The sequence below is a fragment of the Pseudochaenichthys georgianus genome, chromosome 10 (genome assembly GCF_902827115.2).
Source record: "Pseudochaenichthys georgianus chromosome 10, fPseGeo1.2, whole genome shotgun sequence".
Taxonomy (NCBI): Eukaryota; Metazoa; Chordata; class Actinopteri; order Perciformes; family Channichthyidae; genus Pseudochaenichthys; species Pseudochaenichthys georgianus.
Window position 1 is genome coordinate 20,866,843 of NC_047512.1, and position 16,668 is coordinate 20,883,510.

General features: G+C 40.6%; 4 protein-coding genes and 1 long non-coding RNA gene across 5 annotated transcripts in view; 2 read left to right on the plus strand and 3 right to left on the minus strand.

Annotated features, from left to right (window-relative positions):
• The window catches only part of LOC117453601 (cadherin-related tumor suppressor-like), a 221,288-nt gene that overhangs the window by 102,677 nt on the left and 101,943 nt on the right, over positions 1–16,668 (minus strand).
• Positions 1,178–10,194, plus strand: LOC117453630 (uncharacterized). Its single transcript, XM_034092514.2, has 5 exons — positions 1,178–1,356; positions 2,529–2,785; positions 3,034–3,189; positions 3,466–3,558; positions 9,501–10,194. The coding sequence occupies exons 2-5, from the start codon at positions 2,618–2,620 to the stop codon at positions 9,750–9,752; spliced, it is 669 nt and encodes a 222-aa protein (XP_033948405.1). The 5' UTR covers positions 1,178–1,356; positions 2,529–2,617; the 3' UTR covers positions 9,753–10,194.
• LOC139434593 (uncharacterized) lies at positions 7,458–8,408 on the plus strand. The gene is made up of 2 exons (XR_011643916.1): positions 7,458–7,612; positions 7,769–8,408. It is a non-coding gene; the product is annotated as an uncharacterized lncRNA (long non-coding RNA).
• Positions 10,894–13,518, minus strand: LOC117453616 (protocadherin gamma-A6-like). Its single transcript, XM_034092499.2, has 2 exons — positions 11,028–13,518; positions 10,894–10,971 (listed from the first exon to the last, which is right to left on the minus strand). Exons 1-2 carry the CDS (start codon positions 13,443–13,445, stop codon positions 10,894–10,896), a joined length of 2,496 nt encoding a protein of 831 aa, XP_033948390.2. The 5' UTR covers positions 13,446–13,518.
• On the minus strand, positions 13,529–16,590 carry LOC117453899 (protocadherin beta-16-like). Its single transcript, XM_034092937.2, has 2 exons — positions 14,165–16,590; positions 13,529–13,609 (listed from the first exon to the last, which is right to left on the minus strand). Exons 1-2 carry the CDS (start codon positions 16,583–16,585, stop codon positions 13,529–13,531), a joined length of 2,502 nt encoding a protein of 833 aa, XP_033948828.2. The 5' UTR covers positions 16,586–16,590.

Genomic DNA, 16,668 nt, shown 5'->3' on the forward strand with positions numbered 1-16,668 from the left:
AACACCCAGATGAAACAGAACTGTAAGCAGATTTTCTTTTTCTTTATGGATATTTTACAAATCACTCTCCTTTCAAACTGTATTCTTGTTTATTAATAACAACTTTTTTGTACCGTCAGTATTTTATACCTGTTTTTCACCTGTTCTCTTATTTTTTTATAACTATAATGATCATATAAAGGTGTGCCTTTACCTCACTGAGCTGAGGTTATCAGAGCCTCTCAGTCTTTCAGGAGAGAGCTCTCTAAAGCTCCCCCCCCCCCCCCCCGCGGCCGCTTACACAGTAAATTCCAATGTTAATAAAAGCACACAGAAGCTGTGTACGTTTTTTGGGAGTTTGATTTATTTTAAATGAATACAAATACAAAATTAAAACCTATAATTGCACACTAAAACCATTATTTCAAAAAAAGAACAATTTCACATAAACCTCTGGGTTTTACTGGGACTGGGGCAGTTCAACTTGATTTTGGGGGGGGGGGGGGGTGCCATAGTTTATGGGTGCTGTACGCAATATAGGCGTAGTTCTGTTAGTATAAGATAATAAGATGTACTTTGTTGATCCAAAATCGGGAAATTGTGTTGTTATGAAATAAAAAAAAAATATTTTTATTTGATTTCTAACTTCTTTTTTTTCAATTTTCGGCGCCCCCTATGGGTTGATGCGCCCTTAGCATTCGCCTATACTGCCTATGCCGAGGGCCGGCCCTGCACGTTATGTCTATAACAATCAATAAAAAACGTGCTCGTCTGCTCAATATGAAAACAAATTAATTTAAATATCTTAAAAATAAAAACAGCCAGTCATTCAAATACTGAGAACAATCCTTCTCCAAAGCTATACTATAGCCTACTGACTCTAATATAAGTGCAGATAACGCTATACTTTTAAATAAATGTTATACAATATAATAGCCTATAGGCTAATAGAGGGGACATTTGACATGAACTTGAGGTGTTTACAACTACATAAACTACACAAAAAACGGACTTTTTGGTGTAGTAAAATATATTTAATTAACTGTCGTACTTTTTACATGGTAATATCAAGATTCACAAAGAACTAGAATTTCTTAAGTAACATTTTAAATGTATACACCTTTTATTCATGTAATACATTTACAGTGTGGGAGGAGTACGTTTTATTATATGTACTCATACTATTTAAATGATTTATAGTCACTGCTCATAAACCTTAAAATACTAAGTAAATGTTAATCTAAAACCATAGTAGCTGTTTGAATCCGCGCATGCGTCTTGACAAGACAAGATACCCGCGATTTTGGACGACGGTTCAGTTGGGTTTGCACTTTGAAGGCTGTCGGAGGAGCTACATGGCTGGAAAAACAAGTGTTGGTAAGTTGAGTGATTATGTTTTACATATGTTACGTGCTGTTAGCTAGATAACCTTAACTGTAATTTACCAGATAATAAAAAAAAACACTCACATGCATCTAAAAAAGGTTCCACGTTTCATTTCACGTCTATACAACTAAGGGCATAACAGTTGGAATAGCATTGTCAAAAGCAGAGGAGAGGGAAAGTAATGTTAGCTGAGTTAGCATTTTTCAAAATTAGCTTTTGTCATCCTCTTCAGGTTATGGTTACAATGGATTTTTTTAAACATTCAAACATATGTACAGAAACCGGAGAGGTTACAGTGCTTGCATTATGTCAAAGACGTCAATCTATTGTGTTGTATAGATATATTAGCTACTGAAATTAGCATGCTAACGGACATGTCCTAACTGGCATGTCCTGCTTTGTAGTACCACTTCTTACTCGAGGCGATAGTGAGTCACTGTAGCGCCAGTCTGCCCCAACACGAGAGGACGAAGAAGTCGAGTTGGCCAGAGGGCTTGTCCTGTGCGTTTTGAAAGTAGTTTAATGTATTAACGTTAGTGGCAGACACGAGAAAACGACTAGCACCCTTGGCTCTTCCTCCCCACCGCCGGGAGACCGAGCCAGGCGGCCGGACCAGCAAACTTATGTTGCTGCCGTTACAGGGTTAGACCCAGCGCTACCGCTGTTTTCTCATTTCTGACGTCAATAAATGAACGAAGTGTACACGGACCAAGCAATCCCAAATGAAGCTAATTCACAGTAAACACACACACGGCTTACAATGTCTTATTATATTGTTGTTGTTGTTTTTTTTTTACAGTAAGTGAAAGTATTTTCTCTGCAATTTGAGACCTGTGAGTGAGTGCATCACTTATTATAATCCAGTGATATAATACATATTATTGTCAAATGAGCCATTCTGCATAATGAGTACTTTTTACTTTAAGTTTATTTTGATACTAATACTGAATTTTTACTTAAGTAAGGTTGTGAATGCATGACTTTTACTTCGTAACAAATACTCTGTTATAAATACTGTATACACTACTTTGACTTTAGTAACATATCCACATACTGTTTACACCATTTTTTTTCCTTCGATTAAAAAGGTTTTCGTCTAATTAAGTGGAAATGTTATATTCACGAAGTTCATCTGTCTTATTTACATATCTGTCTATCAACAGGAATCAGAGCAGTACAGCAGTGAGCCAGTGGAGTCTAATAGGAGTTTAATGTAATTGTTCCAAGTGGGGAAACTAGCGACAGTCTGGAGATGGAGAGGGAGGAGCTTCTCAATGAGGTGAAGAAGAAAAACAACCACAAGGTGATTCAAGAAAAAATGACCAAAACGTTCTCTTATCGAAGGCTCGAGGTTGTGACTGGTAGTCCTGCTGCTGGTGACTTCAAAGAGAGATGGCCTGCTTTGTTTTGTGAAGCTGAGGTAGGTGAATCTATACATGCTCCATTGTACAGGAACAAATAAAAAAAAGATAGATACACATGAACATAAATTAACTTGAAACACTATTCTCTCAAAGATAAAATTCTATAAATAGCTATATATTCATTCCACCATTAATATTTGCACGATTTATAACACCCTATATAGAATTGACCCTGCCTTCATTTTGTATCAGACTTATTGGCCCAGTTCCTCATGTTGTGCTTGTGATTACTTTGTCACTTCAGATAAAGGCGGAATTCCGTCGAATAACTACAATTTCGCTGGAGCAGAGCTTCATGTACAAACTCGACCACTACACACCAAAACGTATTGCCCTGATCAAGGCCAAGGGAGGAGTCCTCGGGACCAAGCTGAGGCCGTTCCTGGAAAAACTGAGTCAGGTATGCTTGTTCAAAATTGTGCATGATCACATTTTTTGTAAGGAAGACAGACCTCACTCACACACACATCACCCAATGCCCAATGCTTACACATATACAGCACACATCCTCACACGCGGTTGTTCAAATGCCCCTGCATGGTCCATCTTTCCATGGCTCTTGCTCAGTTTGCTCAAATCACTCCTCCTCGCACATGTATGCTCTTGTTTTCTTCCTTGAAAGCTTATTGTGTATGAATATTAGTTCAGTATTGACACAATATTATTCTCTTCACAGAACCAAAGCATTGACATGAGGCGTGACTCTGTCATCCGCAGCCTCATACTCTACCTTGGCGAAAAACAACAGGACCTTTTTGAAGATTGCCTGGTAAAGCATGATTTTTTTTAATGACACTGTTGTAACATTTTAATGTTAAAACAGGAGGTCTTTAGAGGGAGATAGCAGCTCAACAGTTTATGTCATATAGAATTGGTTTACATCATCTGAAAGCAGGGTCAAATTGTTCTAGTCACACATCTATTATAAACATAGTTTATTAATTTAAATTAATTAAATTGTAATGTATTCAGTGTATTACAGCTCAGAACATTGGTCCAAGTATTTGAGAGATGCTATCCTGCTCTATTACGTCCCATAACTTGTTGCAGCAATGTTTGTGTTGATACCATTTAATACACATATTTGCTGCTAAATTTAAGCATATTAACCATTCGAGAATTGCCAAATATGGTCAAAAATTCCTTAAAAGTATCACATTAGGACATCAAGACATAGAATAATTATGCTGTGATTTGGAATAAAAAAATCTTTTAAAATGTCTGCAAGAATTGCATTTTTCCGCAATTGGATGGTCAGCACTTCTGTTCTGGAAACTGCTCAGAAACCCCCTTTTTGTAAATAAACCTAGGAACACTATACATCCTCTGAAAGCCCTCCGTCTCTAGTTTATGGCTGTGACTATCCTAGAAGCCACAACAGCTCATTTTATACTGTGAAGTCAATCTTCAAAAAATGGTTTCACTCCAATGGAATGGCTCCTATGGGGCCTAACATCATCACACATGAATATAATTGGGCTCATTGGATCCACATATCCAATTCATGCAATTCCAAGACCCAGCATGCAAACATATTCAAATACAACACATTTATACGGAATGCACAGAACTAGTGTTAATTTCGTTGACTAAAACCATGACGAAATATGTTCGTCAACGCCCTTTTTTTCCATGACGAAAACGAGACGATGACGAGACGGCACCAACGGCAGTAAACAATAACTGTAACGAAATCATCATGCAATATCGTTGACGAAAAGTGACGAGACGAAAATGTAGTTTACTAAATAAAAACTATGCCAAAATCTCTCTTTACTTTCGTTGACGAAATATTATCAAAGATAACGTTACATCTCTGATAGTCAGTTTTTCTCCCAGCAGTTCCATTTCCGGTGCTGCGGCTGGTCAGCAGCTGTGTGTCTGTGGTGCGCGTGGCGGTAGATTTGAATTACACCGGGCAGCGGCACATTGTGAACTGTCAGGAAGACTCGGGTCTAACTCATGGTCTAACTAACCTTATTTAACAGAAAATAAAATGGCAACAACAGGGCTTGGGAGCAGTGGTCGCACTCGCGTTAACCGAATACCCCCCCGTCAGCGTGAGTGAGTGATAAATTGTGCACTCGACGGATAATAATGGATTATGACAGAAATGTTACAATCCTGTCCGTCAAAATGACTGACAACGAAAAAGTCTAACGCCACCACTGCTTGGGAGAAAGAAACGATGTGATATTTGGGCCCATTTTTGCTACAATGAGGCGGAGAAAAAAAGCGAATGCATTGTTTTATTAGAAGGGAAGCAATGTGGCCAAAACACAGCTGGTAAAAACACCACAAACCTGACCAGATACTCTCTGCAACGCTGCATTCTTAATCATTCAACCTGTGTTTTTCATCAAATAAGGACAAGATATAATCTTATTGTGAAATACGTTTGACTAAAATGACAAATTATTGGTTTTGGCTAGACATCAATAATCTGATGACTAAAAAAGACTCAACAGTTTTCATTGACAAAAAGTAGACTAAAATAATTAGTTTTCTTTGACTAAAATAAGACTAAAATGCTCAGACTTTTAGTCGACTAAATCTTGACTAAAATGTTTACTGTTTTAGTCGACTAAAATAAGACTAAATAAAAACAGGATGAAGGTGACTAAATATGACTAAAACTAAAAAGGAAATTTAACACAGGACTAAGACTAAAACTAAATAAAATAATAGCTGACGAAATTAACACTACACAGAACTCGGAGCCATATAATAGAAGAGTTACGAAATCTCCGTTCACTCCAATGGACCACTTTTTTTACAGCAATGGCGGATCGTGGAGCCTCTGAATCGTTCCCCGGAAGTTAGCGCCAAGGCTAGCAGAGCTGTAGAGTTGCAGCATAATAGACCGTTCGTGACGGACTTTTAAAGGTAAGAAGAAGTTTAAAGATTTATATTGCGGATATTATCAGTACATCTGATTCAAATTAACATGTGTGTTAAAGGATGTCAGTGGATTATCCCTAAATTAGTAGATTTAGGGAACGTTTACAGATAACAGATTAAGCTAGGATACCGAAGCAAGTTAGCAATACACGTTGAACAGCCTATTAATTGTAAATTCCGTTCTCTTAAAGTCTATTTGGTCCAACGTTGTTGAATTAGAGAAGAGGGGCTTCTAAACAGGATTGTATGCGGGGGTGGAGGGAGTTAAATATTAGATAAATATAACTTTGGTGCGTGTAAGAGTGAGTGTTTTTAGCAGAGCCATATTGTGTCCTTGTGATTATGTTGATTATTACCCGTCTGTATAATGTTGCAGCTCAGCTGATTTTGGATTAATGGCAAAGGGAGAGGGACTTAAGTGAGAGTGAAAACACAAGGTAAGTTTAATACTACTGTTTTATATAAGTAAGCATACTAAACATGTATTATATCACTGTATTATATAAGTAATCTTGTTAGTAACCTACTGTATGGCAGGTGGAGGGGCAGTGATGTTACAGGTGGAGGAGCAAAACTGCAAGACTGCAAACTCACAAGACAGAGAAATCAAAGTTTGTTCTCCAGAGAAGAGGTTGATTTCACTTCAATTTTTTATTTCATATTTTCTAAAGATGTGGAAATGGCAAAAAAAAACACTTGAGAGCTGTAACCAAGACAACTGTAACAACATGAGTAGAGAGCCACCAAGGTTTTTCAAGTCCCTCTCTTACTCCATTTTTACCAGATGTGGGACATCGGGCATGAAATAAAGCTGCCTGTCTGGTGTTGCTGGATGTGGCACCGATGTTTTATTTTGGTCCACCCCAAAGGATTTCCACATGGCTCGGTTAGGGCTACCCATGTCAGTGGTGACATCAAGCACATGTAGCCCTATGGATCCTGCCCTCTGTATTATATCAATAATGATTGGCCTGGACTCTGCTCCATTGGTAGAATTGCCAGTGTAATGATATGCCACTACTTGCTTCCACCGTGTTGTGTTTCCAGCCAACATAAACACACAAGCATGTGTTGCCACCCCTGTGTGAACTGGTAAAGTCACATCACCGTACAGTTTGCCTGTAATCATGTCTAACTCCACACTTGGTGTGATTGCCATTTCATCCAAGGTCAACACACACTCCCTTTCAAGGTCTGTCAATCAATCTGCCTTCAATTTTAGGAAATCAAAGACCTCTGTCAACACACCAGGCTCAAACTTAACACATTGCATCCTTCTTTGCAGTGTCCTTATTCCTGGAAGGGGAATCTTCAATTCCTGCAGAGTTTTGTAACCCGTTGGTCCGCACCCAAAGCAAATTTAATTTAAAGCCTTCTTAATTGTCTCATTGCTCCATTTCATCCCCTGTGTGGTGAGTCTGCCTAATGCCTTAAGTTGGTCTTTTGAAAACGTTTTCTTATATTTCTTGTCCCTAATTTTCATTGTTGTCTTGAGAGCTGCATTTTCCTTCCTCATTTTTATTAGTGCAGCCTTTGCTTTTTTGGTGATTCCTTCTTGGCTCTTTAATTTTCTCTTTAATTGTTTTAATAGATCTGTTTGACTGGCTGCTGGTTCCCTCGTATGCTGACTGGCTGCTGGTTCCCTCGTATGCTGACTGGCTGCTGGTTCCCTCGTATGCTGACTGGCTGCTGGTTCCCTCGTATGCTGACTGGCTGCTGGTTCCCTCGTATGCTGACTGGCTGCTGGTTCCCTCGTATGCTGACTGGCTGCTGGTTCCCTCGTATGCTGACTGGCTGCTGGCTGAGTGGGTGGTGTCCGCCCTCCCTGTCTCTCCTCACTAGCCATGTCCTCTCTTTCTTCACCCTCACTTTCCTTTCTCTCAGTCTCCTCATCACTTCTTCCCTCAATCTTTGAGACTAATGTAAGTAGAAGACATGGCACTCTACATTTTCGAACATTTTAAATATTATACCACTTAAAATTAAGAAATATTACTTTTGTTACTAAGAGTTCATACTTATTATACCTGTGTCACCTTTCACACTATAGCTGTGATCATGAACTATGGGCTTTGTAGATACAGGTCCCGGGGTGAATCGTGGTGCAGGGGCCCTTCTCTTTTTGACCACAGGGCGATGCACGAAGATGGTGGGTATAGCCTCTGCTCTCAGCCTAGTCTTGCCCTTTTTTGTCTTGACAAACTGGTCTGCATCAAAATGTGCCTGCGGAGTGACTTGAGGTTACTTCACACACAGAACAACTCAGTTTTGTCTGCCCACATACATATTCCATAGTGGTTGAATACACAGTATTAGGAAACACTTTATACTTACTGGACATGTTATACTCATTACATACTGTATATAAAATATGACCAAGAATGTGAGACAACTTTATAGAAATTCACATCACATCTGTTATTGATGCCATTTGTTATACTTTGTTAAACTCACAAATAATAAAGTTCCATAACTTCAGTTGGGAACAAAGACCACACCTTATCTCCCCAAGGCAATTTCCCATCCAATAGGTGTGCTATATAGGTGTGTATAACCCTTTCTCCTGTCTGTTACTCCCTCTTTCAGCACAAGAACCAGAGGGGGATTCAATGGAGCCTGAATACCTGCACTGAGACCCTCACCCTGCACCCTGAGTCTCAACTCTGTGTTTTTCAAGCCTTTCCCTGTTTTTTTGTATTAAACAAAACATTAAGCTTTCCCAATGGTGTGGTTTTCGTTTTGTGAAAAAGTGCAAATGCAGTGTTTGTATATAATTACATCACATATTTTTTTGCTGTTGGTCGTGAAATTGCTCCTGCTGACTTGAGCCAGCCATTTTTTCCTCCGCTCTGTGTCAGTGGGGAAGCCGTACATTCATACTCCTTTCTCGGAGCGATTGGAGCATCCCCAGGCAGCACAGCAAACCATGGTGGCGACTAGGAGGCAGCACAGCAAACCAGGACAACACGGAGGAAAAGGCACCGACAAACTGCATGATATGCTATTCAATGTTTATTGAATTCCATGTATTTGCAATGGATGTTCCTAAAACAACACATTTAACATCATCATCATCATCATCATGCTGCTGCTGCTAGTCCTTTGATAGTCACCTGTCGGTCTCCTGTCCTTTCTGAAAGCCATAAAGATGACATTAGTCATTTAGATAACTTGTGTCCTCAATTACCATGGGATTACTGAAACTACCATGGTTGCTACCACAACCAAAAACTACCACATTGCCCGCCATGAACTTCCGGGGAACGATCCTCGTCTACATGAACCACGTGACGATAACCGTTTTTGGACTTTCGTTGTCGTAACTCTTCTATTATATGGCTCTGACAGAACTGCATGTTTTTTGTCCCAAACTGCATGTGATCAGCATGAAGTGTCCGTGTGTGTAAAAAGGAGACTCGTGGGTATCCGGAGAACACATTTTCATTCAGATATCTTGAGCTTAAGGGTCAGGGGATGACCCCTTTGAATATGGTCATGTCATTTTCCCCTCGCCAAAATGTTGCCTATCTTTGCAACGTTATTTAGCCTCCTTGCTGACCAGCATGACATGGTTGGACAAGGCACCAATGGATTCCTCAGATCCTAGTTTTCATATGATATCATCTTTACTCTAGCTTCAGAACTGAGCCCTCTAGAGCCTCTGAAAGACAGTACAATTGGCAGGCCTGGATTAGGGCCCTAGGGTCTCAGAGTTAATGATGGTCTTTAGCACATGTGTTGATTCTGCCCTGATAATGAAGTCACTTTGAATGATTCAAGCATTCTATGATTCTTGTAAATTGTATGCAGGAGGACAGCCGCAGTGATGCAACTGAACACGTCCTGAAGATCCTGGTTGTCCATGGTGCCAATGGAGAGGATCCAGTGGATGCAGCCCTCCTGCTTGAAGGCAGAGAGATGATGCCAGGATGCGGCAGTACTGCCGAGGCATGCACGCTGCTTATGGGGCTGATTTATGCCTTAAACCTGGCATACCCCCCAACACTGCGCTACACTTTTGAGGGGTTCCAGAAACTTTTTCTTGGACTGGATCCAAGCTGACCCCAAAAGTACAAGCTTTGAAGGTGAACCTGCTGTCTTAAAGACATGGCAAAAAACAATCTTGGATCGTACATCCCAACTGACTTCTTCATATGTACCTTCCACTGTCCATGTTGCAATTGCTCAGTTTCAGGGAGCTGTATCAATCTCTGTCCCCCACCTCTGCCATTTTTTTCTTTCTCCGTATAAACATTTCTCCCTCTTTCTCTCTCTCACACGGATTACAGTTGCCGTCTTTTCATATTCTGTTATATGTTTTTTCCCCCTCCTTAGGTAAAGAAATGTTTGTATTGAATGTTTAAAAAGCACCACTCCAAATCTATGATGGAGTAGATTTTTCTTGTGGCAGTGATATTTTTATTTTATAGATTTTTTGATAAGTTACTGTTATTATAATGTTAATGTTGCATCCAGTTATTATAATGTTAATGTTGTCGGTTAATAGCGATTGAATTGTTGACAAAATAAAGTTTAATTGTATTGTATTTTAGTTGTGTAATTTATTTGTGCTCAATGTATATTAAATGCATAGATTATTACATTTATTAGGTAACATTTTTCAAGTAATGAGTAACAATTACATAATTAAAGTGAGTAATATAACTTGAAACAAATGAGTAATTCAACATTTTAAATCTATTTATTTACTTCATAACAGTAACTATTACAGATATATAATATTTATATTATATTATATTATAATATTTATATTATATATTATATATATATATTTATAATATCATTTGATAACAGTGATGTTCCTGTCCATGAAGAAAATAATTAGACTTTACTTAATTAGTTCAAATAAATATAACGTGTAACTTAAACATTATTAAGTAAGATTTACTTAATATTTTCACAATTGTTACATTTGGTGATAAGTACATCTTATTACAGCAGTAAAATATACTTAGTAAGTGCAAATACTTGCTAAGATTTAATCAAGTAAATCCTACAAGTCGTTTCATTCAGTGTAGGTTTTTCAAGCTATAAAATATGTGCTATTAGCAAGGTCTCTATAAATGAAAAAAAGTGATTAAGCAATCGAAGCTTCAAGGGAGTTTTCTGTTCACTTAAACACACAATGAATTGAAGACAAAATACGGTGCATGTGGAATAATATGACAGCCTATCAACCTGGTCAGTATTCAGGCGGTGGGATGCTGTCCATGGTTCTGAAAACACCGAAATGGCGTGCTTCAGTTCCCAAATATTGCAACTAAGCACAGAAAGAGATACAAGAACACAGATGATATGCTTACTTATTTAACTAACCTCTAGAGGAGAGTCAGGTTCATCCAGGATGCTCTTTTCACTCTGCATTTGCTGCATCGTCCCTGTAGAACTGGGGTCCATTATCAGCACGTTCTGACTACCTGCTCCGCCGAACTTACAGTCGCTCTTTCTGGAGTCAGTCGTCCTGCACACCTCGTAGTTGTACACGTGTTGGAGAGTCCCTGTCCCCAAAGTGTCTGAGTAACGTGGAGGATAATAAGGAATCACAGGGAGATTGGAGTGACACATGATGCGAGACTGTCTCCACCTGTAGATCTTCACTGATATAATAACCACTAAACACGTGATGAAGAGGAAGGACACTACAGCCAGAGCCAGCACTAAGTAAAAAGTCAGGTTGTCATTGTACTCCTTGTCCTGTGTAAAGTCAGTGAACTCAGACAGCACTTCCGGGAAGCTGTCAGCCACCACCACGTTAACAATGACTGTAGCTGAACGAGAGGGCTGCCCGTTGTCCTCCACTATAACAGACAGTCTTTGTTTCACAGCATCTTTATCAGTCACCTGGCGGATAGTCCTTATTTCTCCATTCTGTAAGCCCACTTCAAACAGCGCCCTGTCTGTGGCTTTCTGCAGTTTATAGGAGAGCCAGGCATTCTGTCCAGAGTCCACATCAACAGCCACCACTTTAGTGACCAGATAGCCCACATCTGCTGAACGAGGCACCATCTCAGCCACCAGAGAGCCACCATGGACTGGGTACAGGACCTGAGGAGGGTTGTCGTTCTGGTCCTGGATCAGTATTTTAACTGTGGCCACTGAACTCAGAGGAGGGGTTCCAGCATCGCGAGCAGTGACGTTAAATTCAAACCACTTGATCTGCTCATAATCAAAAGACCTCACTGCATGAATGACACCATTTTCTGAATTGACTGACACTAAGGAAGTCACAGCCGCCCCATTAATCTCTTTCTCCTCCAGAAAGTAAGAAACTCGAGCGTTTTGACCCCAGTCTGAATCACTAGCACTCAGAGTGAACACAGAAAACCCCGGAGAGTTATTCTCTGGTATATTCTTACTATATTCTGATTGGTCAAATCTGGGCGGGCTGTCATTCACGTCAGAAACTTTTACATTTATGTTTTTACTGCTGGTCAGAGGCGGGGAGCCTTGGTCAGAGACGGTGATGGTGATATTGTACTCAGGAATACTTTCTCTGTCTAAGTAGTCTTCAGTTACTATAGTATAATATCCTGTTAATGAGGACTCAATTTTGAAAGGTATGTCAGAGTTGATGGAGCATTTTACAACACCGTTACCATCAGAGTCTTCATCGTCAACATTAATAACAGCTATAGTTGTACCTGGAGGAGAATCCTCAGATATAGAGTTAGAAAATGACATCAGCTGAATTGTAGGGATGTTGTCATTCTCGTCAATTATTTGAATAACAACTTTGCACGTATCTGAATATCCCCCGTGATCACTAGCCTTAACGTTTAATTGAAAGGTCTTGGATTTTTCAAAATCCAGATTACCTGCAACTTTAATTTCTCCTGTTATAACATTTACTTCAAACATATTTTTTGCTTCTTTGGCAACGTGAGATATGGAAAATGTAACTTCACCATACACTCCTTTATCTGCATCAGTTGCACTCACAGAGGTAACCACTGTTCCTGTCGGAGTGTTTTCCTTGACTTCTGCTTTATAAACAGGCTGGCTGCACACTGGCGCATTATCGTTAGCATCCAGCACAGTGATGTGAATGCGCACTGTCCCTGATCTGTGCGGCTCCCCTCCATCTGAAGCAATCAGCACGAGATCGTGAGTCTCCTCTTTCTCCCGGTCCAACGGGGTTTGTAAAACAATTTCGATGAATTTTCCTCCATCAGGCTGGATCTGCACTTCCAGTTTGAAATGATCTGAAGGTTTTAGCATGTACTTTTGAATATCATTGATTCCAACATCAGGGTCGTCTGCACTCTCTAGTGAGAAGCGAGTCCCTGATGTAACACTTTCAACGATATTTAAATGTATTTCCCCCTTTGGAAACGACGGACTGTTATCATTTATGTCTATCACCTCCACTGTTACACGGTAAAGCTGGATTGGGTTTTCTAAAATGAGCTCGAAACTGAAGCTACAGGGCGTCGTCTTTCCACACAGCTCTTCTCGGTCGATCCGCTCTTTAATAACAAGCGTGCCTTTATCTCGGTTTAAATCAACGTACTGTCGGCTTCCTTTGGTAATAATACGAGCTTTACCTGATATGAGCCTCGCCACATCCAAACCTAAATCTCTAGCGATGTTTCCAACAAAAGATCCTTCTGCCTGCTCCTCCGGTACGGAGTACCGAGCCTGTCCAGCTACTGAGCTCAGCTCGAAAAGACAAAGAGTCACAAACAGTGCTTGCCATCGGCCTCTGCGCGCGGGTATCCACAAACAAGCCATCATAAATCCAGAGGTACAGACGCCGAAATCCCTTTCAATGCAAAACTGATGTGAATAAATCCATGAATTGAATAGTAATTCTGTTTTCAGCAGAAGAAGTCCACGACAACAATGCTGCTCTTTAAATCCTCACAGGACACACCGTCTTCTCTCAAAGCAGCAACACACTGAAGGGAGATAAAGGGGTGGACCACGGAACTGCTTATTTGGACAGTAAGTCAGTGACGTGTCAACAGCGGCGCTCAGAGCCCGTCCACCGTAATGTTTGTGTGGTTTAAATATTATGAACAGTTTTAATATTATAATACAAGCGTTTGGATGCATATCGATGTATAATGGGATGGCTTCTGACTTTAGACGTCAATAACACAAACATAATAATAACAACACAACAAATGATAATTCCAACAACCTAACTGATAAGGGCAATTTATTTTTGGAAATGCTGAGACGTTCCCAATGTCACTGTTATTATTATTATTATTATTATTATTATTATTATTATTGTTATTATTATAGGCAATTTATTCGTATAAAAGGTGACATTTAAGGAAGTTGAAGGTCTTCGGTACAGAAAGCTTTTTCATTAAAAGAGGAGCTGTCCAACATATGGTGATGAAACTGACCGCTTGCACTTGTTCTCAGAAATAAACTGTAACCAAATACTATTTATCAGAAGAAACAATATTCAAGAAGTAAATACTTTGCAAATTGCACCTCACCTCTAGAGGAGAGTCAGGTTCATCCAGGATGCTCTTTTCACTCTGCATCCGCTGCATCGTCCCTGTAGAACTGGGGTCCATTATCAGCACGTTCTGACTACCGGCTCCGCCGAACTTACAGTCACTCTTTCTGGAGTCAGTCGTCCTGCACACCTCGTAGTTGTACACGTGTTGGAGAGTCCCTGTCCCCAAAGTGTCTGAGTAACGTGGAGGATAATAAGGAATCACAGGGAGATTGGAGTGACACATGATGCGAGACTGTCTCCACCTGTAGATCTTCACTGATATAATAACCACTAAACACGTGATGAAGAGGAAGGACACTACAGCCAGAGCCAGCACTAAGTAAAAAGTCAGGTTGTCATTGTACTCCTTGTCCTGTGTAAAGTCAGTGAACTCAGACAGCACTTCCGGGAAGCTGTCAGCCACCACCACGTTAACAATGACTGTAGCTGAACGAGAGGGCTGCCCGTTGTCCTCCACTATAACAGACAGTCTTTGTTTCACAGCATCTTTATCAGTCACCTGGCGGATAGTCCTTATTTCTCCATTCTGTAAGCCCACTTCAAACAGCGCCCTGTCTGTGGCTTTCTGCAGTTTATAGGAGAGCCAGGCATTCTGTCCAGAGTCCACATCAACAGCCACCACTTTAGTGACCAGATAGCCCACATCTGCTGAACGAGGCACCATCTCAGCCACCAGAGAGCCACCAGTCTGGACTGGGTACAGGACCTGAGGAGGGTTGTCGTTCTGGTCCTGGATCAGTATTTTAACTGTGGCCACTGAACTCAGAGGAGGGGATCCAGCATCGCGAGCAGTTACGTTAAATTCAAACCACTTGATCTGCTCATAATCAAAAGACCTCACTGCATGAATGACACCATTTTCTGAATTGACTGACACTAAGGAAGTCACAGCCGCCCCATTAATCTCTTTCTCCTCCAGAAAGTAAGAAACTCGAGCGTTTTGACCCCAGTCTGAATCACTAGCACTCAGAGTGAACACAGAAAACCCCGGAGAGTTATTCTCTGGTAAAGTCTTACTATATTCTGATTGGTCAAATCTGGGCGGGCTGTCATTCACGTCAGAAATCTTTACATTTATGTTTTTACTGCTGGTCAGAGGCGGGGAGCCTTGGTCAGAGACGGTGATGGTGATATTGTACTCAGGAATACTTTCTCTGTCTAAGTAGTCTTCGGTTACTATAGTGTAATATCCTGTTAATGAGGACTCCATTTTGAAAGGTATGTCAGAGTTGATGGAGCATTTTACAACACCGTTACCATCAGAGTCTTCATCGTCAACATTCATAACAGCTATAGTTGTACCTGGAGGAGAATCCTCAGATATAGAGTTAGAAAATGACATCAGCTGAATTGTAGGGATGTTGTCATTCTCGTCAATTATTTGAATAACAACTTTGCACGTATCTGAATATCCCCCGTGATCACTAGCCTTAACGTTTAATTGAAAGGTCTTGGATTTTTCAAAATCCAGATTACCTGCAACTTTAATTTCTCCAGTTTTGACGTTTACTTCAAAAATATTTTTCGCCTCTCTGGCAACATTAGCTATGGAATAAGATACTTCACCATTGACTCCTTTATCTGCATCAGTTGCACTCACAGAGGTAACCACTGTTCCTGTCGGAGAGTTTTCCTTGACTTCTGCTTTATAAACAGGCTGGCTGCACACTGGCGCATTATCGTTAGCATCCAGCACAGTGATGTGAATGCGCACTGTCCCTGATCTGTGCGGCTCCCCTCCATCTGAAGCAATCAGCACGAGATCGTGAGTCTCCTCTTTCTCCCGGTCCAACGGGGTTTGTAAAACAATTTCGATGAAGTTTCCTCCATCAGGCTGGATCTGCACTTCCAGTTTGAAATGATCTGAAGGTTTTAGCATGTACTTTTGGATGTCATTATTGCCAACATCCGGGTCGTCTGCACTCTCTAGAGAGAAGCGAGACCCTGATGCAGCACTTTCCACAATTTTTAAATGTATTTCCCCCTTTGGAAACGACGGACTGTTATCATTTATGTCTATCACCTCCACTGTTACACGGTAAAGCTGGATTGGGTTTTCTAAAATGAGCTCGAAACTGAAGCTACAGGGCGTCGTCTTTCCACACAGCTCTTCTCGGTCGATCCGCTCTTTAATAACAAGCGTGCCTTTATCTCGGTTTAAATCAACGTGCTGTCGGCTTCCTTTGGTAATAATGCGAGCTTTACCTGATATGAGCCTCGCCACATCCAAACCTAAATCTCTAGCGATGTTTCCAACAAAAGAGCCTTCTGCCTGCTCCTCCGGTACGGAGTACCGAGCCTGTCCAGCTACTGAGCTCAGCTCGAAAAGACAAAGAGTCACAAACAGTGCTTGCCATCGGCCTCTGCGCGCGGGTATCCACAAACAAGCCATCATAAATCCAGAGGTACAGACGCAGAAATCCCTTTCAATGAAAAACTGATGTGAATAAATCCATAAATAAAAAACGATGTTTTCAG